Consider the following 23,699-nt stretch of genomic DNA (forward strand, 5'->3'; position numbering starts at 1 on the left):
ATTCAATAATCCTGGTGTATGTAAACAACAAAAAGCAGATTTTAAGATGCTTGGGAAGAATTGATGGAAGAATGGGAGAGGGAAAGGAGAGATCTAGACAAGATAAATTTCCCTCGAGAATGAGGATGTTAGACGTACTGAAAATAGTGCAGGTCACACTGCTCTTAAGTTAAAGTTAAATGCCATACACTGTATGGCATTTAACTTCCTCCTTTATTTCCACCATAATGTCTATCACTCCGATAGGAGAACCATCTGCACACACTGCCCTCATTTTTCATATCTGCATATTCTCTGATAGTATCTCACTTGTCCAAACCCGTTTCTTTTTACTTTTATGCTGTTCTTTATCACACTTGTGTTTCAGTCCTTCTGATTTGTCACTGTTCTCCCGTCAGTCACATGGTCATAGTTAAGAAGTTCGGTTCATGTTCCCCATACACTCATTATCTCTAGCAGTTGCAGCCATTAAGGCTGCAATGATGGTTAGTCATGACTGTTTGACCTCTGTTTCTCACACCGGAAGGCTAATGGACACTTAACTTGGCTTCTTCATTCATCTAACTTTGCTTATCCGTCATCTTTGTGTGAGGCCTGGACCCACTAAAGAAGTACTGTTGTAACAAACTGCTGAAAACTTTGATGTTATAGTAGAAGTTAGTCAGATTACATCATAGATTGCTATACTGGCTGTGCTGTAGTCTGGTCTAAGTACTGGTTTCATCAATTGATTACCTCAGAATTACCTGTGTATATTAGGCATGGATGTATTATAGAACTGGATGGGACACTAAAAATGGCCGCCCATTCATTTCAATGCATTTTTCTCAGCCAGCGCATACGCCGAAAACATTTCTGACTTCCGGGTTTACTTCCGCTTTATGCGGCCCATAGAGCATGTGCAGTTGAGTCACCTCCCATGATGCTCTGGGGCCTCCCATCATGCCCCGGGGCAATGACGCGAGTATTAATATAATATGTATTAATATAATATATTAATTAATGTATATTATTACATGTATAGTATTACATATATTATGAATGTATTAATATAATATAATTACACAATATATATTAATATAATACATCCATGGAGGGCACGGACACGGCTGTGACGTCAGCCGTGACGTCACGCCCAGAAAGAGACTTTTCTTTGACTTTTCTGGCCGTTATAAAACATTTTTGACGGATATAAAGTCCATGGCTTAAAAATATAAATTACAAAGATTAGTAATTGCCGGTGATTACAGCTGGAGGTTCCTGTGAACAGTTTTAGAGGCTTCTCTTTTACTATTGCGGTCTATGGGAAAAAAGCTTTCTGGGCCACATGGGATTTTTTGTTGCAGTACCGCGGCTGGCCACTGGAAAAAATCGGCGTGCCTTCTGAGTGCGAGACCTTGGGCCTGATATTAGGCTGTAAACTGTTGAAGTGAGTGTGATGGAATGGCAAAATGGCCTGCTGGGAAGCCAAAGCCATGTGAATTTGACGTGACCTCCTATTTGCTTTTACCTCAGTATATGTATATGTATATGTATATATACATATCATCATACGTGTGTATTCATATATACTGTATGTATATATTTTTTTTTGTATGTCTTATTACACAGATGTGTGACAGTGATATATATAATTTTCAGCACTTTTTTTATTGAAAAAAGAGAGAGTATGAAGAAGGAATAAGGAACAGTCAATTACCATCTTTTCCTCCTTGCCTTCAAAAGGGAGATCAAAGCTGATCCCTCACCGCCACTACCTTCACACAATATCATTCTCTCCCCTTCCACTCGACCTCCATCCCCCATCTATCAGAACTTGCCTGTTAATTTGAACCAGATTCTCTCTCTTATTGGAAATCTACATATTCATCAGTCTATGCGCAGGAAACCCAGTGATGCTTGGACACATGCAAGCCTTTACTCAGAGCACTTGCGTATAGGCTTGATGCAATCTGTAAAATACCAACAAACTTTTTTTGTCTTCTTTTTCCAAAGGGCCTTTTCTGCTGGCATTTTACAGTTTTTCATAGTAAATGTCACACTTTTCACACAAATCCTAGTATGTCCATTTTCTTATGAGAGGCCTTTCAGACCATTAATCACACTCACATAAACCACCATAGTCTCCCACGCACCTTTTAGGCTGTAAATCTTTCTTCACATACTCAAACCACTCTACTCTTTTCTGAACACCATTGTTGTTATTTACATTCCTGTTTCCAAAAAATTTGAGACACTTTATAAAAATTAGCTAAGGATTTTCATGAAATGGCAGAATGTCTCACTTTCAGCATTTTTTTTTTTTTCTGTTCTATTATGAATAAAATTTGGGTTTGTCAGGTTTGAAAATAATTGAATATCTGTTTTTTTAGTTATTTACACAGCGTTCCAGTTTTTTGGAATTGGTCTTGTACACACAACGCTGTACTATCTACAATATGTCATCATATCGCTGTACCCAGAGAGGTGTGTGTGTGTGTGTGTGTGTGTGTGTGTGTGTGTGTGTGTGTGTGTGTGTGTGTGTGTGTGTGTGTGTGTGTGTGTGTGTGTGTGTGTGTGTGTGTGTGTGTGTGTGTGTGTGTGTGTGTGTGTGCATAAATATGATTTATGATCTAAACTTTCTCACGTGTTTTTCTCTGTTGCAGACCCGGAGTCAGAGATTGTTGCTCCACTGATTGTGATTGGACCGAAAAACACAACAGCGGTGGCAGGAAGAGAGGCTATACTGGAGTGTATCGCTAATGCTCGGTATAGTTCCCTTTTCTGTTAATGCGCATACATACACACACACACACACACTCCCAGTCATATTTCCATCAATTCAGAGGACATTACTCAGATTCACATTTATTTCCTGGAGGCTTGCCAAGGCTCTAACTATTACGACTTCTTGTATCCCTCCAACCCTAACCCCGACTTCAGAGTCAAGTTATCACACTAAAATCGAATGATTTAGATTTTATGAAGTTGCTTACTCACTCAATGAATCACTAAACTTTTCTTGTTTTACGTCTAAGCTTGAGCAGAGGGCAACTTATCTTCTTTTCTTGGTTCTTAAAGGTGCTTCATCTCTCTTCCTAAAACTTTTTTTGAGTTCTAACAGACTGGTGGGAAGCTGGAGGCTTTTATAATGTTTTTGTATCATTCATTTTTGTGACTCGTTCAAGCCACATTTGAATTACTGACCCATCCGTCCCTCTTGTGAGTCACTAGGGATGTTTTGTCAAGCAGACGGACAGTTTGTGTTCCAGCAGGCTGTGTGAATCAAAAAGCGGATCTCAGTGTGTGTGTGTGTGTGTGTGTGTGTGTGTGTGTGTGCGCGTGTGCGTGTGCGTGTGCGTGTGCGTGTGCGTGTGTGTGTGTGTTATCTTGCTGTCCAGTGGTCTGAGGGGTTTGGTAAAGGCCTCCACTACTTGAGTTTGGATTTTGACCCAGGTTGTCATCCACACATCTGAGCCGGTGTTTCGGTGTTGTTCCCTTTGTGAGTGATCTTGAGACTGCAAAAAACGGTGACACGAGAGCACCTGTGATATATCCATGATTCCTTCTGTTAAAGCCTGTTATTGCATTCAAAATAGGCTGTGGAGAAGCAAAGGTCTAGTGAATCACAGATCTGATCAAGAGTGAAGTTGTTTAAAGATTCAGCTCACTGCAGCCGTCTCTTGACAGACTCCACTCCTTCAGATGTAGGTACGGTATACTGTATATTGGAAAAGTGACATGACATGAAGTGACACACTGGTTTCACCTGGGGCTGGTTCCAATAATTGGACTTTCTTTCAGGGGAAGTCAGTGGAATTCTACCTGATAGTTGCTTTTTGACTCATTACACCCACTGGAAGATGAACTGTCCATCATCAGAGCATTACACTATTGAGCTGGTGCTGTCTCGTCAAAGATATAGGATATAGAAAAGGAACTGAGGCATATCAGGAGCATACTAAAAGCTTGTGGGCATCCAAAGTGGACCTTTCTCAAGAAATCCAGAGAAAAATGCTACAGCATCAGAGCAAAAGGAAAACAGTGATAAATGTTTGGTATGTGACATTGAGTAATGTAAAAGGATGTTCTCCAAACACATCTTGGTGCATTTCATACGTAACAACCCGCAGAGAACAAAACAAATTGATTCACCCAAATGACACAATTGCCAGAAAAAAAACTGTGCAGTGTTTTATATGCAGTCCAATGACACATGGTATGGACCTGCCCATCGCAAAAGAAGCTAAACAACTGCACAAATGCATGAGACAACACTGGTGGTCACAGAGGTCCAGGGCAAACAGAGGACATCATCTCTGGACACAGATGGCTTCTTTCACTCCTCTCTGGAACCTTCGTCCTCAGAGTTAAAAGTTGTCTACTAGTTAAATGTTTCAGCGTAACCTGGATGTGTCAGTGTCCACAGCAAAAAGTTTTAGATACCGTATTTTCGCGACCATAAGGCGCAACTTTTTTTTTTTTTTTTTTTTTTAAATGTGCCGGGCGCCTTAAGAAACGGTGCGCCGTGTCTATTACCTGAATTACGGTAATGTAAGGCCGGCCACCATGAGAACGGTAAAGGGAGAAGGGGGCGGGTGAAGCTGAATGAGACCATCCACTGAGCTGTTTAATGCGAAACAGAAGATGAAAACTTTTAAGGATTTGCTTGATGTGTAAAGTGAAATAAAATACAATCAAACTAAGTTTTGCTCCCGCTCTATTTAAATAAGCACACTTGTTCTGCAGCGCGCGTGTGTTTTGCATGTCGGAACCGTCCACTTTCCCCGGTTAAAGCCGCGTGATGCGCGCTGCTGCAGCCGACTTCCTGGTTCCCAAAGCGGTCCGATCGACCTGGTTCCCGGCCGCTTTAAGAGCAGAGATTTCTGGGGTCTGTCTCAGGTCTGATCAGCTTCACCCTCCGAAATTTGCAGCCAAATCTGTCGGTTACAAACCCGGTACCGGATCCCGACATGCGCGGGTGTGTATTCGCGGCGCGACACACACTTACTGGTTTATGTGGTGCTGGCCGGGCGCAGCTGATGGACAGAAACCTATGGGGATTTTTAAAAGAAAAACTTTGCATAAGACGTTTCCAGTCGGAGTCATTATAAGGACGAATGGAAAGGGGGGGCTGGATGAAGGGATGATGATGATCAGGTGGCTGAGACAGGTCTGGAAATTCGGACTGGAGCTCCTGTCGGATACAAACCCCGGTACCGGCTCCCCGACAGCGCGTGTGTGAGCGGGTCCAGCGCGAGGGAGCGGAGCGGGGACCGGACCCGGTCCAGCGCGGAGCGGGTCCAGCGCGGAGCGGGACGCGGGACCCGGGACGCGGGACCCGGGACCCGGGACCCGGGACGCGGGACCCGGGACCCGGGACCCGGGACGCGCTGCTCCACCCCGCTGGGGAGAGACGGGCTCTGCGCGGTGGAGGATCCGCACAACGGGGTATGAAAAGTTTATTTACTGTTGTGCAGAAAGTGACTGACACCGAGGAAATTCGGACTGGCGCAGCTGAATTAGCGGAGCTCTTTAATGCAGAAACAGAGGTTTTGCTCCCGCTCTGTTTTTTAAATAAGCGCTTGTGTGCTTGTGTGTGCGTTCTGCATGTGTGTGCGTTCTGCAGCGGGTGTGTGTGTTTTCCGGCCGGCGTGTTTTGCGGCACGCGTGTGTGCAGCTCTGCTCTGTAGACTGCGCCTTTTGGGTCGGTGCGCCATATGTATGTTTTAAATCTAAAAATGACACACAAAAATGAGGGTGCGCCTTTCCACACGGTGCGCCGAATGGTCGCGAAAATACGGTACTTTTATCAAGCTAAATTAAGATATTTTTACTAATATGCAAAGACCCAAATTACTTTTATTTTGGGGGATTTTAGTCCATTCCTTCATGGCCAGTTGTTCCAGCCCATCAGAATTAACCTTGAGCTCCCTCCATAAATGGTCAAAATGACTGAGAGCTGGACTCTGAGAGGGCCACTCGAGGACGTTGATTTTGTGTTTCGGACAAAATTAGATGTAGGTTTCGGATCAATGTCTTGCTGGAAGACCCAGCGGTGACCCAAAGCTAGACCGGCAGGAAGTACAGTATGTACTGCATGCTAATGTAGGATATTTGATAAAGTAAGCAACTCGGATAAAATAAAGTTACACAGAATAATTCAAGCTTTTTTTTGTCATTGACAAGTTTCATTGTGGACTGTTTGTATTACAAGACTGAATAGTGGGTTTTTGTCTGTTATGTGAGTCACCACTTTCACACTCGGAATCAGTCAGATGTTCAAATCCAGGGCCGCCGCAAGGGGTGTGCGAACTGTGCGACCGCACGGGGCCTCGCGCCCCAAGGGGCCTCGCGCTATGAGCCGTTTTTTTTTTTTTTTTTCCTTATAAATATCAACAGTCACATTACATTACAGACCTAAATGTGTACTAGTCTGTGCATATCAATAAATATATGTGCAATGATGCGCGTGTCTGTTGTTCAATACAACTGATCAGACCAAGCGCAGACACAAGCTGCTCTGATCCAGACGGGTGGAGTTGGAACAAACTGTCACACAATGTCGAGAGAACGAGACAGAATCAGGAAATTTCCATCATGAAAAAAGAAAAAAAAACAAAGAAAATGGAAGAGTTTAATGCCTCTCTGAAAGGCTCGTTTGAGAAATTTGTTACAAAAATCACCGATCCGACCGGGTCTCAAGCAGCCGTGGGGCCCCGCGTCGAGGCAAGAGATGATGATGAGGCAGGGGAAGGTATCCAGTATTTTGCTAATTGGAGAGTTAAAATTGCGCATATAGACACCCGATCCGACCCAAAAAACCCCAGAAATTTCGGCGCGCGTGCGCTAAGCTCACGCTCGAGGGCCCCCCCCCAGCCATTTCGCACAGGGCCTCGCAAATCTCCCAGGCAGCTCTGTTCAAATCACACGGGAATACTGGACATTCTAGACTCTAGAATGTCCAGGAGGACCAGAACTTATGTGAACTATCTCATAATACAAGCAGATGTATTAGTCATTTCAATCATTACTTTAAATTTAATAAAAGATTTGTTTTGGCCCGCTCTGCATCTCCTTACAGATAAATCTGCACACAGATTAGCTCAGAGTCCCCTGTATTTTTTCTGCCTGAAAGAGAGGACCATGGACTATTCCTGATAGCAGTGAAGCGCTCACCAAAAAAACTAACTTCAGAGAAACAGTGACAGGGAGAAACTACATGTTTGGCATCACTTTGCTCAATGAAATTAGATGTTGGGATGAAGTATAAAACCATACGCTTTCCACAGTCATTAATTACCAGTTACTGTACATGCTCCACTGCAATACTGGTCAAGCCAAGAAATAATTAGAAGCCTAACTGAGGACAGATAATATAAGACCCACTATTTTGGGCTTATAAGTCTCTTTCTTAATCTTTGTCATAAAAAGACCCCACAGAGTCAGAACATTAAACTATATTTATGTCAGAAGAGCAGGAAGTCAAAGTATTTCTCCTTTAAAGGTACTTCAGAATTGTGTCATCTGAAAGATGAGCCTGTGTTAGTTAGATTTAGACATAAGCTTTATTGGACTAACTAGCTGCCACCTTCCCAGCCTACAGTTTGTACACATATCCCTGAAATGACTTTTGTCATTAAAGCAGCCTTTGACAACATGCTCATTAAACACATTTCTGTTCTTCAAGAAAATCAGTTGGAAACTTAAATGAAGGTATAAACTAATCCGATGGAGGAAAATGCATATAAATTGCTTAGTTTTCACCCTTTCTTTCATACATACACTCACAAAAGAATGGTGTTTATATGTTGTTTATCCAAAAATGAACTCCTTTCTCCTAACAAACACATTTTCATTGTCAACATTTTAAAATATCTGACTGAAGCTGCTTTCTGCTGAGTAGAGTGGACTACCGATATACAAACTGTCATCATTCATTTTCTTCCTCATTGACAATGAACTGATGGATTTAATATGGTGTAATTGCCTGCTGTTACCCTTTTTTTTCTCCTTTTCTCCTGATTGTTGTAACTTATTTCTTTCATTGCCTCTACTCTTCTCTCCTCTTCTCTCAGACCAGTTGATGGCCTCATGGTGTCATGGAAACGTGATGGGCGTCAGCTGGCCGGCGGTCATCGTCTCATTATTCCTCACCCCAGCTCTTCTGACACAGGGTTATATGTTTGTGAAGCATCGCTTAGCAACAGTACTGTCAAACCTGTGGAAGCAAGGGCACACCTCACTGTACTGGGTAAATAAACACATTTTTCATAAACCTAACCATGACTGCTGTTTACCAAACCTCAACCAAAACGTCATCTTATATTGCATATTCCTCCTAAAATTACATTTTTCACATGAATCACTCTTTTGATCATGTAAACAAAAAGAAAAAATACACGCTTTTTCATTTTCCATGATTGTTCAAGGTTGGCCTACTAATTCTCCTCAACATGTGATTAATTTGTTTTTTTAACCTCATTCTTGTCTGTTATGCCCTAGAATCTGCTTCATTCTCTTTATTCCTCCATTTAATCAGACTTTTTGTCCTGGAAATGTGACAGTGATCATCCCAGATTGTTCCTGCCAACCACAGACAAAATCATTTGGAAGTACTCACCTGTTAAATGTCCATTATTGTTTATGCTTGAATCTGTTTGTGTACTTAATACTTAAACATGATCACAAAATGGGGCAACAAACACACACCCCTGTTTTCCCAGCAGCTAAATTAGGTATCGTCCCTGGAGTCTCCAATTAATAGGCGAACATGGAAACATGACCAAATACGAGCACTCTTGGAACAATCGACTCATGTTCTTAATAGGTAAACATAAAGAGAAAATGAAAGCATGCCAGCAGGGAGCATGTGATGATTTTTTTTTCTATCTACTATTATTCTTGGAGTGAGGGGTGAGACACCTAAGCACAGATCCTGAACAGAGCCATGCCTGCAGAATATTTACTCTTCCCGTTCTATACTTGTTCTGCTTCTGTTCCCCTCACTGTCTAGAACCAGTTTCTGGACTTTCTCCCAACCTGTTTATTTCTCCACATTATCTTCCTTCATTTAGCTAGCAGCACTTTTAAGGCCCGCCTGACAGGGACAAAGTCTCCACGCATTCATTTGTGTCAGAGCAGTAGAGACTGATGAATACGTTGTTGCAGATCCTCTTTTTCTTCTGCTATGAGCTCAGCAGACCTTGATACAATAAAAGGAATTGCTAAACAGAATAGTGTATGTGTGTCTCTGAGAGAACGAGACAGCCTCAAAGGTATTCATTATTCAATTTCATTTCTTTTTTTGCCACTATCCACTAATAGGAATATGTATGACTCTGCACCCTGTTGTTGCATACTGTACAGCCAAGTATTGGTGCAAACAACAGTATATATGCTGCTGTTCTCTGTCTTTGTTTTGCCGACAGACAGCAGGGACTCCATCAAAGCTCAAAGTCCTAAACACAGCTACCCAAACACTCAGAAATGTCTTGTTTTTTTCTTTTTTGCATTTTTAAAAATTTCTATCATTATTGTTTCAGGTCTTTTCTTTCTTTTTCCTTTTTTTTTTTGTTTTTGCACTCACCTGAGCGAAGATTATTTATTTACCTCTGTAAGTTTATTCAGAAATCACATTATGAAACAACGACCGCTGATCAAAATAGGGTAAATTAAAAAACAGGAAAGAATATCAGAGCCGTTCGATTTTTCTTTTCTTGTTAATTGTATCTCTAGTTTCCTCCCTTCTTTGATTTTTTTTTCTTGTTGTCTTGCCACATCGTGCTATGTAAAGAGAAAAAAAATATGCAAAGATTTGGGTTAAAACATTTAAGAGGAATAATAGTAGCATGAAAAAACAATAGGCAGGAGGAAAAGTAATTGGGAAAGTGCCAGAGGGGATCAACCGTTAGCTGGCCTGCAGCTCCTCCAACACAATATAAATCTGATCAAAAATAATTTTTTTGTCTTTACTGTTATGTAATCAGTTTACCTCATTGAAAATCCAAAGATCCACTGTAATGAAACATATTAATGAATGAAAGGAATTTTATAGGATCTTGAGAATTTGAGGCGTATTTTTCATCAAGATCATGCACAAAGCTTTTAATTTTGCCTGGGCAGGAACACTGCAGACATTTAGTTTCACTTTCCCTCCTAGCTGTTTGTATTCATTTAAGAAAAAAAAAACATCTGAAGAACATGGAATGTATGTAGTTGTAAATGTTTTTTGGGTTGTTATATTTTTGTTTACAGTAAATATGAAACTTCACGGCATATGTACACACTTAAATCAGGGTAGTTTATTTCTCATGGCTTATGTCAGCATTTAGAGCAACATTGGTGCAGATGTTAGAAGGAGACCTTTATTGGCAGAAAATTGAATTATTTACAAAGGAAACTGTTTCCCTTGGGATACTACAGAATGTGTTTTTCTGCGACTGTGTGGAAGTCATTTCACAGGGCTTACAGACAGAAATCCTCCTTTGGAGCAACATTTTATTCAGAGCCAAGAGGGGAAACGGTCTTTATTCTATCATGATGAATTTCTATACATCACTAAATTCTTATATGAAGTTATTTGTTTCAGCCATTCAAAGCTTGAGGCTTGAGACTTTTTCATAATTTAATAGAAGAAATTTAAGCCCTTTGGTGTTGGTATTTCCTGCTAAGTTTAAGGTTGTTTTTTTTATTATTAAAAAATATTAAATTATTAAATTATATAAATGCTTTATAATTTGTATTGTACCTTTTTCCCCTCCTCAGAACCACCTACGCTGAAAGTTCAACCCAAAAGAAAGATCTTTGCTGATCTCAACAAGAATGTAGATATCCCCTGCCAGGCTTCAGGTAGACTGTGTGTGTGTGTGTGTGTGTGTGTGTGTGTGTGTGTGTGTGTGTGTGTGTGTGTGTGTGTGTGTGTGTGTGTGTGTGTGTGTGTGTGTGTGTGTGTGTGTGTGTGTGTGTGTGTCTTGGAACCTATAATGACCCCACAGCTAAAAGACTGCTGTCTGAGGACATTTTTGACTGAGGTGGAAACATTTCCATCTCAGTCAACGAAAAATACATCAAAGTGCAATTAAAACAGACTTAGCAAGCAAGCTGTTATGCCCTTGAAGCATGCGAGTAAGTCCACACTGAAGACTCCAGGCAAGCGATGAAGTATGCAGATCTGTGCACAACAGTGAGGACAGCATTGCATTCTCAAGATGAATATATGAGATATGTCACATTTCCATCATGTTTGCCAAGTTTTCTTATGTTGATTTTTTTGGAATGTAAAATTAAGATTATCAGAAGTTGAATGCATTTCTTCAGTCTCAGGTTTAGAAAGATGTCTGAGTGGATTTGTAATTCTTAGATGACTGAGTTGAAAACATGCTGAGAGCCAAAAGATCTTGTCACTAAATGGACCATAGAGCTTATGAATCCTTGAAATCTCAGATGTTTGATTTGATTTTGATTTGATTTGATTTGTTTATTTGCACAACATAAAAACGGTACAAAAGTTGAAATGAACATAAAAGCATGAAAATATGTGCAGGTGAGAAAGGAAGCCCTAAATGGGCTTATTCAAAGTTCTCACCAAGAAAATACATTATACTGTAATAATAGCAAGAACAAAAAACAAAAAAACAGAGATCCAAAAAGATGGATGTTGAGTCTCTTTTTAGAAACGTAGTCCTTTTGTTTGTTCAAGGTTGTAAGTAAGTATTCGCTTCACATAATGCTGTGATTTGACATAATTCCATATCATAGTATGTGCCTTAGCTGAAACGTTTCATGGACAATGGCACTGTGATTTTGCAATACGAGCAACTTGATATTTTGGGACCAGAAAATTTCACTTGTTTATTGACTTTTATCTTGAAATTGATTACACGAAAACACTTATATGTGAACAGGGATGGCCACAGCCCCCTAAAACTGCAACCCAGTTCCCTTTGATTCTTTCTCACTCCCTTCCTCGCTCAGACTGAGTTCATGTTCCTCTTCAGTAATCTGATACAGTGGCATTGTAATTAAATAGCAGAGTCCTGAGGGTACAAGAGAGGGAGATGGAGACAAGGAGCAGAAACAAGGAAAGGAGAAAAGACAGAGAGAGTGAGACAAGGAAAAGATGAAAAATATTTCTCACGTTTCTCTGAAAGCTTGACACCAACAGATGGAGAAAAAGTCTAAAGTTCATTCCTCTCTTTCTTCAAACACCCAGTCACTCTCACACACATACACACACAGGTGTGACAGGTTCAGACAGAGTAATTGCACGAGTCCCCTGCTTGACGTGTCGGTCAGACGTGTGGGTGCTGCTACTGTAGATGTTTAGTTTCCTGCATTTATCCACATATTTTATTCAGAATGTTTTCAGACCCCTTCTGCGACCCTTACTCTGCCACCCACATCCTCCAATCAATACATTATTAACACTCATTATGCCTACATGCATATTTATAGAGCAAGATTGGGCAAGAGAAAAGACCCAGCATCAAGAGTGTGTGTGGCTGTTTTTCAGGTCAGCTGGCTTGTTATTAAGAAAAGTAAAACTTTTTCTCCTTTGTTTTCCACGTACCCTCCTGTGTGTAGGCGTACCACAGCCGAGGGTTGAATGGTATAAGGATACTGTGCCTCTTTACAAAGTGGCCAACCCTCGCTACAAGGTCAGCGCTGCCACAGGGCTCACGGTGCACAGGGTGCAGCCAGGAGATGGAGGAATATTTCAGTGCTTTGCTCGCAGCGCTGCCGGAGAGACTCAAGCACACACAGAAATCCTTGTCTCCAGTGAGTTTGTCTCACACATATTGCACACACTAGAGTACAAGCTTGCATTTACTCACCTGCAATCCCTCTACCATCTGATCTACAGTCTCTCAGATTTTTCCCATAAAATGAGACAATTTCTCTCCCGAATCCCTTTTCTATATTGTCTCATGCATGCAGAAGTCCAGTTTTCAGAGGCTACGCTTAACACTGATCATTGTTAGGATTACATACTGTAACAGACAAATCACAAAGCTGTAGTTTGAAGATCCTGACTAATAATGAACTGATTCCAATTTATAATGACAGAAAAATGTTGATATTCATTCATAACTACTTATACTATGTACAGATCATCATATTAGCCATATAGTAATTAAAATCATCGTTCCCTGTGTGCTGATTTTGCTCACAGCATGTGAGTTGTGGCTTTTTTTCTGTCTTTTGGTAATTTGAAGATTTAATTCAATTCAATTAAAAAAAACTTCATTCATCCCTGAAGGGAAATGTATTGATTATATCCAGTCACTTAAAAGCTTGACACAACAGATTTTTTTCATTACATTACGCTGACAGAGTCAGAGTGTCATTGTACTTAGTCTAGATGGCTTGCAGGCTAACATACCTTTTAGTGGTATTTGATATGATCTAAAGTTCCCAGTAGCCTCTGCAACACTGCTGTCCACCTTCATGCACTCACATAACAGTAGCTAGTGGAAAAACCCTGCATTGATCAGAGAGGCTTCATTCTTTTGTTCTCCATTCCCTTTTCTTTTGTCCTTTTTGCTATTGAGTTCCAGTCTTATTCGTCTTTTCATCTACCTACCTGCCAGTAGTCATCCTCTTCCTTCCTCTCACGCTGTCTCCTTGTGCTTAAGGTTTGGCGCCTTCATTAACGTCCCCTCCCTCTGACCACACTGTAACTGAAGGGGACATAGCTTTGTTTGCCTGCCAAAACACCGGGGCTCCGAAACCTGCCATTACTTGGAGGAAAGGTACCAAGCTGCACACTCCACGGCACACCCCAAGCAAACACACTGACATGAAGACAAATTGATATAACGTGTTTGTTGCTGAAAAGCGTATCATGACTTATTTTCTTTTTTTCCCTAAAGGTTAATGAATAGTTTTTTTCCCTCTCTCTCTCTGTAGGATCACAGGTTGTAGCTAGCGGCAGTGTCCTGATTCCCAGGTTCACGCTGTTGCTGTCTGGCGGTCTACAGATTCAACCAGTCAGCTTCCAGGATTCAGGAGATTTCACCTGCATCGCCTCCAACTCAGTGGGAACCATCAACGCCACTGCTACACTCACCGTCTTGAGTAAGAGAAATACACACTTGTCATAGACGCAAACAAAAATACATTAAACAACTCAAAAATACAAAACAATGCTGTGCATTTGCCCTATTGTTACAGTTTGTAATGCTTTATAACTGTTTAAGTTTTAAAGAGAAAGCCAGGCCAACCATTTTCCACAAACTGAACTAAAATTAAATGTCAGGTTTGCATTATGCATCTTCAATTTCATACAAGTAAAAATATTTTGCCACAAACTGAATAGTTTCCCTCATGTATGATTTTACTTTTTTCTTTTCCAGAAATTTAACAACTAAAATTAAATAAATAAATAAAAGTAAATAAATACATACCATTTTACATCATAAAAAAGATTGATTCAATCTTCAAGATTGATTGATTGGCTCACCTTATAAGTGTAATAGGAGATTTATTTTTGTTAAGAAGGTTATTTTGGTAATTCAGGGTTCATTATTTTATAAATATATTCTTTATATTCTGATGTAAATCAGGGACTATAATGACACTAGTCAGTTTATCTGTAGTGATTAGTCTGTTTTAGATTGGGCGGAGTGATACAGCACTAGGTGCTGTGTTGATGTTCTAAAACTCTACACCAGCCTTACATAAGTAAAAGTTCAGAGCTCAAACCCCCCAAGAGTCCCGTGATCGGGACCGCAAAACGGTACTAGTTTCTTCTGAGCGTAGTAAGATTTTGGTCCGCGGGTCGAGGCGCGGTCGTCATGCGTGGTCGGATGCGCGTTACTAGTCAACACAATAGATTAATATTAATAACCCAATATCGTGATACAGTTTGTCACCTCCACAACACGTATCGTGGCGTTTTTGTATCGCGAAATTTCACGATATATTGTTACACCCCTAGACTAGTCAGACTTACTTTTCCCTGGATCTGCTTATATTTATCAGTAGTTCACCTGCTCAGCCAGGACAAAGCGTCCAGTATTTAAGTGGAGTTAAAGTCATGGGCCGTGTGATCAGTGATAAGGATGTGGGTGCCTAATTGGTGTGAAGCACACTTGTGTCTATATTCTATGGTTCCTTCAGTGTAGACCAAATTATATCCTGCTTTTCATGAGCACCATGCATTTACACATTTTAAACAAAAATGTGCCATGTATTGTGATATGAGGAATGAAGAAAAGTCATTTTGTTTCTGCCTCATAACTTTCTCCACTTTTACCATTATCCCCCTCCCCCGTCTATTTTCACTCTGTTCCTGTTCAGGTCGCACAGTCATTTCTGTACCTCCAACAGATCTGCGTGTTATCAAGGGAACAACTGCTATTCTGGACTGTAATGCTACTCATGACCCCAGAATCAATATCAGGTACCTGCTCATCGGTGTTTTCATTAAATGTTTACTAAATCGTGCAATGCTTGACTCCCTTCTCAGTACGTAATGATTTATGCAAATTATTTAGCCTTGACAAGCACAAACGCCTGCTCTGTTGCAGCTTCAAGTGGGATCGAGGAGGTTTGCCGGTTGTTTTGAGTGGTGGTCGTGTCGCTGTGCGCCAGGGCTCTCTCACTATTGGTCAGACGTGGTCAGGTGACATTGGGGACTACACCTGCACTGTGACATCACAAGCTGGCAATGATTCCCGCCTTGCACGCCTTGAAGTCATGTGAGTTTTAAGCAGGACTTCCTTTCCCTTTATTGCTTTATTAGGGCCCGAGCACTTACAGTGCATAGGCCCTATTGTATTTGTAGGAATTTTCCTTTTTTTTTTCCTTTTTATTTTTCCGACAAAATGAGGGCCTTTTTGCCCGCCTAAACGTGCCCCAAAAGTCACCAAATTTTGCACGCAAGCCAGGCCTGGCGAAAAATGTGATATTTCATGGTTTGCATTAATGGGCGTGGCCTAATGGCTCAACAGCGCCCCCTAGAAAACTTTGTGCCTCAATACGGTTTGACGTACATGCACGAAAATTGCTACACACCTGTATCATGTCGCAACTTAAAGAAAAGTATCTTGGCGCCATGGCCAAAACCGAACAGGAAGTCAGCCATTTTGAATTAATCTTGTAATTTCGGCGAAGTTTATGCCATTTCTTCAGCCGCTTCTTCGCCCGAACCGTAACGTGCACCCAGGTGTGTTATACATCAAAATGTGCGTCTCCATCCTGCAACGACGCGCATTACTTTTCTCTTTCAAAAGCGTTACAGTGGCCCCCTCCCCTTAATCTGATTGGTCCATACAGAAAAAACGTTGTGCCTCAAGCCCCACAATACGGTTTGACGTACATGCACGAAAATCGGTACACACCTGTATCATGTCGCAACTTAAAGAAAAGTGTCTTGGCGCCATGGCCGAAACCGAACAGGAAGTCGGCCATTTTGAACATTTTGAATTAATCGTGTAATTTTGGCGCAATTTATGCCATTCCTTCGGCAGTTAATACGACCTGAACCGTAACGTGCACCCAGATGTGTTATACATTAAAAAATGTGCGTCTCCATCCTTTTCTCAGTCAAAAGCGTTACCGTGGCGACGCTAGACACCAAAAAGCGCGCCCCCCTTCATCTGATTGGTCCATATGTGATAGTTACTACTTTCTTCTATAACTTTTGAACAGGTTGTGATAAAGACATGTGGGTGGTGTCATCGGACTCGGTATTGAGTATTTGACCTTCATTGGCATGAATTAGCCCCGCCTCTTCTGCTGATTGGTCGATATGTGATAGTTCCGATTTTCTTCAATAACTTTTGAATGGTTTGACATAAAGACTCGTGGGTGGTGTCATCGGGCTGGGTTTTGAGTCCTTGAACCTAATTAACCAAATTAGCCCCGCCCCTTCATCTGATTGGTCGATATCTGATAGTTCCTACTTTCCGCCATAACTTTTGAATGGTTTTGTATAGAGAGTCGTAGCTGGTGTCATCCGCTAAATGTCCAGGCCTGAAGACATCTACATGCAAGTCATACAAGTGCTTCCACTGCAGCACGCCTGAACGTGCACAAGGGTGCGAGGGCCCGGTCATCGCTGCTTGCAGCTTTAATTGAAACTAAATTTTGCAGGTTGTAGTTGCTTAATTTATTAACCTCATATAAATTGCTTGCATAAAAGCAAATAAATGCATTTTCTTTGGTTCCATAATTAAGCCTAGAAACTAATTGTTTGTAATGTGCTTTTTATCCCATCCATCCATTTTATGTAAAGTCCCCACTCATTCCTAAAGGCCGTTGGGATATATTTACTATGTTTTATATCTACAGAAACAAGTCTGATCTTTGATTTTTTTTTTCATTATATTTATATTTTATGTCATAGGTTGTTTTTCTGTCTGAAAACAGAGATAGTTTTCATCACAATCAAACACAACACCGTTTTTCAATACAGCAGCGCTTAACACATGAAGAAACACAAGTCATCCATAGCGAGCAGCTTGGCACATTGAAATTGTAGTTATGATAGACAGGAAGGATGGCTTTTGACACAACATAATACAACTATTTACAATGTCACTCAGGAGGTGCAGCAGACGAGACATTTGGGTACATGAGTAAACAAAAATATTTTAATGTCAGCTTCTTACAGTATAAGAAAAAAAAGACAAGCATGAGTTTCAGGTTGTGCACATTGTGTCTGATGTTCCAATAAATGTGTTTAAACAATTGTGAAAAACTGTAAGACGGTGGGGTAAATGGAAGATGTAAAAACATAGTAGGTTACTATTGGGCAGTATTCCTGGGTATATAAGTATTTATCCTACAACAGGCTACTTTTACTGGCTGTACCCTCCCTGCTCAGTGACTCTACAACCATCCGCTTCTGTAAATGTGATATTGGAGCGGGAAGTGTGTTTTTATGCATGCATACATTCATATTACTTGAATGAGCAGTTTTGAAAGGCTTCATTGTGTTAGTCTGTTGTTCCTGACACTCACATTTAAACATGCTATACACTTTTGATTCCCTGTCCCAACCCACTCAACCTCATTACAGTTGCTGCGAGAGAACAGGTACTCAACTTTATTTATTAATAGGCACTTTTACAGTACATTTATAAAATGCATTTATTATATATTCATGCAATTGCAGGAGACCGAGACAGAACATGAGTCCACATCCACCTGAATTATGTAGAGAAAAGAGGTTACATATGTCAAACACAGGGGGGAAGGGACAGATCTTTGTGCAATCATGAGGGAAATGAACAGATTTTTTTTTTTTTTCCCCGACAACCCACACAAGTGTGTCTGTAAATGTGTGTTTTTGTGTGTACACGTGTATGACTGACATTCTTTTTAGCTCAGTATCAGTGGGTCATGGAGGGTAACAGACACTGGCGGCTGAGGAGACAGACTAATTACCAGCAGGTTATTGGTTCAACTCCCACAAGACTCATTTATGGGCCTGAGAGTGTGAGCGGATGTGTATGTGTTTTTTTGTGGGAGGAATTTCTCTAACATCTTTTAAGCGTATCTTTTAATTAATATAATCATGTCACCTTCCTGATTTCATTTACTGCTGCCTTGCATTGATACACCCTTTTCCCTTACTGCCTTTCTTTCAAACTTTCTCTGTTTCTGGATGTTGAACTGTCCAGGTGATAATAGAAACAAAGTAAATATCTACAGTCTCAAATAATTGGCTGCAACTATTAGGAGCTCGCACCCTGTGAGAGGAAAGCCTTCAGACAATATATCCAAACATCTGTGACTGCTTAGGAATTAATAATAAGCTTATGAACACAAAATGCAGCCAGTCCAGGAACAAAAGATCATCTCTTTAATCATAGTTTCAGTGTTAACTTATTTAATTGGTTCTTTTATGTTTTTCGTAAATATCTTTAATGCTGTTCTTTCCGCTGCCACCTGCACCCTTCACACATAAAAACAGATTTTTTCTTTCTTTTTCATCTCCCCCTTCAAGCCAGCAGTTTTTAGGGAGAATTATGGGGTGAATAAGACATCCAGATTATCTCTCTTTTTCTTTCATGAATATCTCTGTATTGCTTTCTTTGTTAATACATGGCAGAGATGCATAAATATCTGCAAGGGATGGGCAAATGTCTGGAAAATTCATTTTTAATAGGTGCTGTAGGATATATTTGTGGAGATGCTGATCGTGTGTAGAATAAAATTATGCAAACCATGGCCTTATATAAAAGTTATCGCCCACTGGAAATGATACTGAATTTGGCTGTAAAACTAACTGGGCTGTCAGAGGCATCATTATTCCAATTACAGACACTATCAAAATACCAACACACAAAACAAATATCGCTCTGATTCTCAGCACGTTTTTGCAGACCGGTTTGTGTAAAACACAAAAGCAAGTGTGTAATTACAGAGACGTTTACTCTAATGAAATAATAAAGAAATATTTCGATATCTTTTTGATTAATACAAGGCTGTAAACAATGCTTAGTCAAATTGGGTTATAGAAAAAGCAGAGACTGGTACAAACAGCAATTAGAAGGCTCCCAACGCTCCTGCTGTATTTGTATATGATACTTGTTGCTTGATCATATACTGGTGCAGTGGTGCCCAAACCTTTTCTGAAGGGACTTCGTCAAAAAGAAGAAAACGTTTCTAGGCCAACCCCTGGAAAGTCTTGTTCTGTTTAATCCCCATGGAAACACAGTTTGTTTTATTTGAAAATTAATCACAGTTGTATGATATGAAACATTAGTTCCGTTTGCTGCATTTTTCTTGAACAGAAGAAACAAAACATTAGGGATTATGTTCCTTCCTGTCATACCACCACCAGAAAGAAGAAACAAACCATCATGTATGTATGTATGTAAAGATGAAATTTATAATTCGGCTTAATTAAATCCAAATTAAACAGATACATTAGTTAAGAATGCTCTCTTGTCTTCCAAGACAACACTGGGAGAATCTCCTCCATCATCCTGTAAGAATGCAACTACAGTCCAACCTGTTGTAGCATGAGCCTCTGAAATAGTGGTAGTATTTTATCCCTGAAACCTCGGGCAAAGGCTGGCTGGCTGCTTCACCATTTCTATTTTTTGAATCAAGTTTAATGAACAGGCCGCAGACATTGGTTTGAATATTTACCTAAAAGATAGAAAGTGAGCAAGTGTATTTCTGGACTTATAATTTAAAGAATATCTGTTTTTTTCTTTCTCTCTCTCGCTCTTTGTTTTGACCAGCGAGCTGCCACACTCTCCTCGCTCCCTGACTGCTTCCCTCAACGATTCAGACTCGCGCTCTGTTCACCTGTCCTGGCTGCGTCCCTTCGATGGGAACTCTCCTCTTCTGTACTACGTGTTGGAGCTTTCTGAGAACAGTAAGTATGGGTTTGTCTGCACGTGGTGTTCCCGTGGACTACTTTAGTCTTCCTGATAGGCAAACAGCTGTTCACTTGCTGTCCACCAGACACCGACATGCGCTCATTTACAAAGGTGGACAGATGGAGAATGGTGTTACATCATAAATGTACGATTTGGTTACAAATAAATTCTTATTTTCTATGCCTAGTTGAGCCTCTCTCTTTCCCTTTTGAGTCTCACCCTCTCTCGACCACAGATGTTATAACAGCAGGCTGGCTCTCCTTCAAATAAGAAAGGGACCGAGGGAGACAGTGAGGGGAAAGGAGGACGGAGGAAAAGAGTGACAGGAGAAACAGATGGGTGGGAGATGCCTGTAGGGTGCAGTATGGTGAGCTTTAAATGCACTGCCAGACAGTGGGCATGCGAGTGTAGAAGCTAGACTAATGAACAAATGCACTTTGGGTGCCTTTTAGAGGGAGAATACCACAAATGTTTCTTGAAAAAAATAATGTCATAAGAGAAAAAGCAGAAAATGTGGCCATAACTGGGAGAGATAAAGAAAAAGATGAGGAGTGCAGTGGCCCTAATCGAATGGTCGATTTTAGTGAAGGATGAATCCGAGCAGCAAGGAATGGATTGCAGTTTTAGCACATTTATCACATTGTTTGGATTGTATTTTAGAGAGAATCTGCCACTATAAATGTAAGGTCTGTTCAGGCCAGACAGTGGCTCTAATAAACTGGGCTTGCACACTGTCCTCCTCACTTATACCAATTTACTTGTGGTTGAAGTAGTAATAGGAGTAATGGTACATCTGTCTGTGGTATGTTCAGCATAAAGACAAGGATAAGCTGGCAACATCTACATCAGCATCTGTGCTTCTTAACTAATCCCTCGCTTCCTTCCAAACCTTCGTTCTTGATAAATTCCGCAGTATGCCGCTTCTTTTCTTTATACCTCTCTCCACATCACCCTCCCTTCCTCTTCTCTTTACCTCTTATCTACTCCTCCCCTCTTTCCTTTTGATTAATAGAGCCTGAGTGTCTGTCTATCTGTCTTTGTTCTGGCTGAGATATAATCAGTTTCTTATCTCTGTGTCTTGTGTCTAGACTCTCCATGGAAGGTCTACCTGTCCGAGGTTGATCCTGCAGTGGCCGAGATGTCAGTGGGTGGGCTCACACCTGCCAGAACATACCAGTTCAGACTCTGTGCTGTCAATCAAGTGGGCAGGGGTCAGTACAGCACCGAAACGCAGAGGTAAGGGCGAACCATGCTCGTTCACAGAGGCGGACAGGCATTTACCAACATATGAAGACCATTCTGTGTGCCTTTTATATTGTCTTACTTTTTTCTTTTTTTGTGTGTGTAATTAGCTTTATCCCAGCGCCTTACACATTAATAGGGACTTAATAAAATTGACAATTTTTTCGGTCAAATAGCCGAGTATAGACACACCCACAGTCTTGTTTCTGCATCAAAGCATGCATAATGTGTGCTGTAGTGTGTTTGGTGTCATATGCACAGAATGGTGCTCACCACAAAACAAAGCAAAAACAGGTTCTCACGCAAAGATGGCTTTTCTTTTTTTTTTCTAGTGCATTCAATGACGTGAACAGTAAAAACCTAATTAGCATCCTTGCGCGTATGTGTGAGATAGTGTAATTCCACCTGAAAAGCAAATAGATTACTGTGGTGATGTTCCATGCTCATGTGTCTGTGTTTGTGTGTGCATATTTATCCCAGGGGAAAAAAACTAATGGAGGTAATTAAAATGCCGTATCACTGATGGACCTGCACAGAGGGAAAGGGGTTTAGAGGAAGTATTAACAGTTTTACCTTGAGTACAAACATGCACCCAATATCTTACACTCACTTCAACGACAAACATGGTGGTGCATTATAAAGCAGGCACACTGTCACCCAGGGTTGTGTTTGACAATAGATGATAGATATGTGCCGATTATGGCAACAAATGTAACTGTCAATACTAACAATCACACACATGATATTATTTTCTGCTTACAGTTTGCCTCTTGTTTTCTTCTGTATCAAATCTTCAAAATGTTGTGCACTAATCCTACTCTACTGCTTTTATTATTGTTACTCTTGTTCTTCCTCTTCTCCTACACCCGACAGGGTTTGTGTCCAACAGCTATTTTGTAACCAAGTCTTCAGTCCAATGTTTGCTGTCAGACGCTCTGCAGAATAGATTGGATTGATCCTCTGTAAATGAAAGACTGGCAGACAGACAAGTCATCACTGGTCAGTGTATCAGAGCAGATGAATGCGTCTATCCTTCAGCATTTATCTCATACATAGCCATGCGCACGCTGTTCATTTGCTAGATGCTTGTCTGGATAAGACACGCACATAAGCTGCAACAGATGCCAAGGAGCATGCTGCAATTAACACACAAGGAGAGTGAAGCAGAGAGAAGTCCTGCAGAAGCTCTAAGTGCCAAATGAGAAGGATGACAAAATGCAGTAATGTGAGCAAAGTGAGGTAACAGAAGAGAAAATGAGGCAGAAGCTTCTAATATTGATGACAAAGAGGCTTTATCAAAGTTTGAGCTTCCAGCTGATTCTGCATGGTCCTATTTTGTTCTCATCTTGATGATTTGGATCTTTATGATAAAAGTATCTCTTAATATATTTTTTTTCAGTACCTCTTTCCCTTCAGTCATTGCATTGACTTTCAACAAACAAAATCAGAAGAGGGAAATAAAAGATGAAGAACACTGATCCTGCAGAATCTTTCCTGAAGACTCTCAGTTGTGCCGTGTGAGGTGCACAGGCTGGCTTAGTTATGCATGACTTCCACGCACACCATTATCATCTTTAAAGAGGAAGCATTAGCAGATGAAAGACGGATTACACCGTGATCCTTGGGCATCGTAACACTTTACAGCATCAATCTCGATTCTTTTTGGTTTTGCCCATGATTTTTTTTTTAATTCTAACTCAGAGTCAGAAGTAAAACACATCGGACTTTAGAACTGTAAAGATGATAGATCTTCTTCTGTACCTCTTTCTCTTTTGTTCATGGACAGAGAAATATAATATTAAATGAAAAATGCCTTAGGAGCTTTATGGGAAAATGTTTAATAGATCCGTCCTGGGCCAAATTTTGAATTATAATTATGGCTGCAATGAGTGAGTCATTCGATGCCAGTAAAAAGATACTTCACAAGCCTCAATCATTTCATAAAAGAGCAGTTTCCAGCATGTTTATATGTTCCTAATCTACAATAGCCAACATTTTTGGGATAAAGTACGTAATAAGCTACAACTCTGTTCACCATGGGCTAATCTAACGAAATTACTAAGGCAGTTTGTAACACATAACTATAAGACAGACTGTACTAGGTGTGTGCGCTTTATTTGAAATACACAAGTG

At 40.6% G+C, this 23,699-nt stretch overlaps 1 protein-coding gene across 3 annotated transcripts in view; it reads left to right on the forward strand.

Annotated features, from left to right (window-relative positions):
* LOC133441855 (protein sidekick-1-like) overlaps positions 1 to 23,699 on the forward strand; it is a 383,972-nt gene that overhangs the window by 272,180 nt on the left and 88,093 nt on the right. For all 3 annotated transcript variants that reach the window (XM_061719569.1, XM_061719580.1, XM_061719588.1), the window contains 10 exons: positions 2,646 to 2,748; positions 8,058 to 8,233; positions 10,747 to 10,830; positions 12,565 to 12,759; positions 13,617 to 13,733; positions 13,891 to 14,058; positions 15,283 to 15,385; positions 15,513 to 15,683; positions 20,184 to 20,320; positions 21,413 to 21,560. In XM_061719569.1, coding sequence (XP_061575553.1) covers positions 2,646 to 2,748; positions 8,058 to 8,233; positions 10,747 to 10,830; positions 12,565 to 12,759; positions 13,617 to 13,733; positions 13,891 to 14,058; positions 15,283 to 15,385; positions 15,513 to 15,683; positions 20,184 to 20,320; positions 21,413 to 21,560 — 1,402 coding nt within the window. The remainder of the gene's footprint in view (positions 1 to 2,645; positions 2,749 to 8,057; positions 8,234 to 10,746; positions 10,831 to 12,564; positions 12,760 to 13,616; positions 13,734 to 13,890; positions 14,059 to 15,282; positions 15,386 to 15,512; positions 15,684 to 20,183; positions 20,321 to 21,412; positions 21,561 to 23,699) is intronic.

The sequence above is a fragment of the Cololabis saira genome, chromosome 1, assembly GCF_033807715.1.
Source record: "Cololabis saira isolate AMF1-May2022 chromosome 1, fColSai1.1, whole genome shotgun sequence".
NCBI lineage: Eukaryota > Metazoa > Chordata > Actinopteri > Beloniformes > Belonidae > Cololabis > Cololabis saira.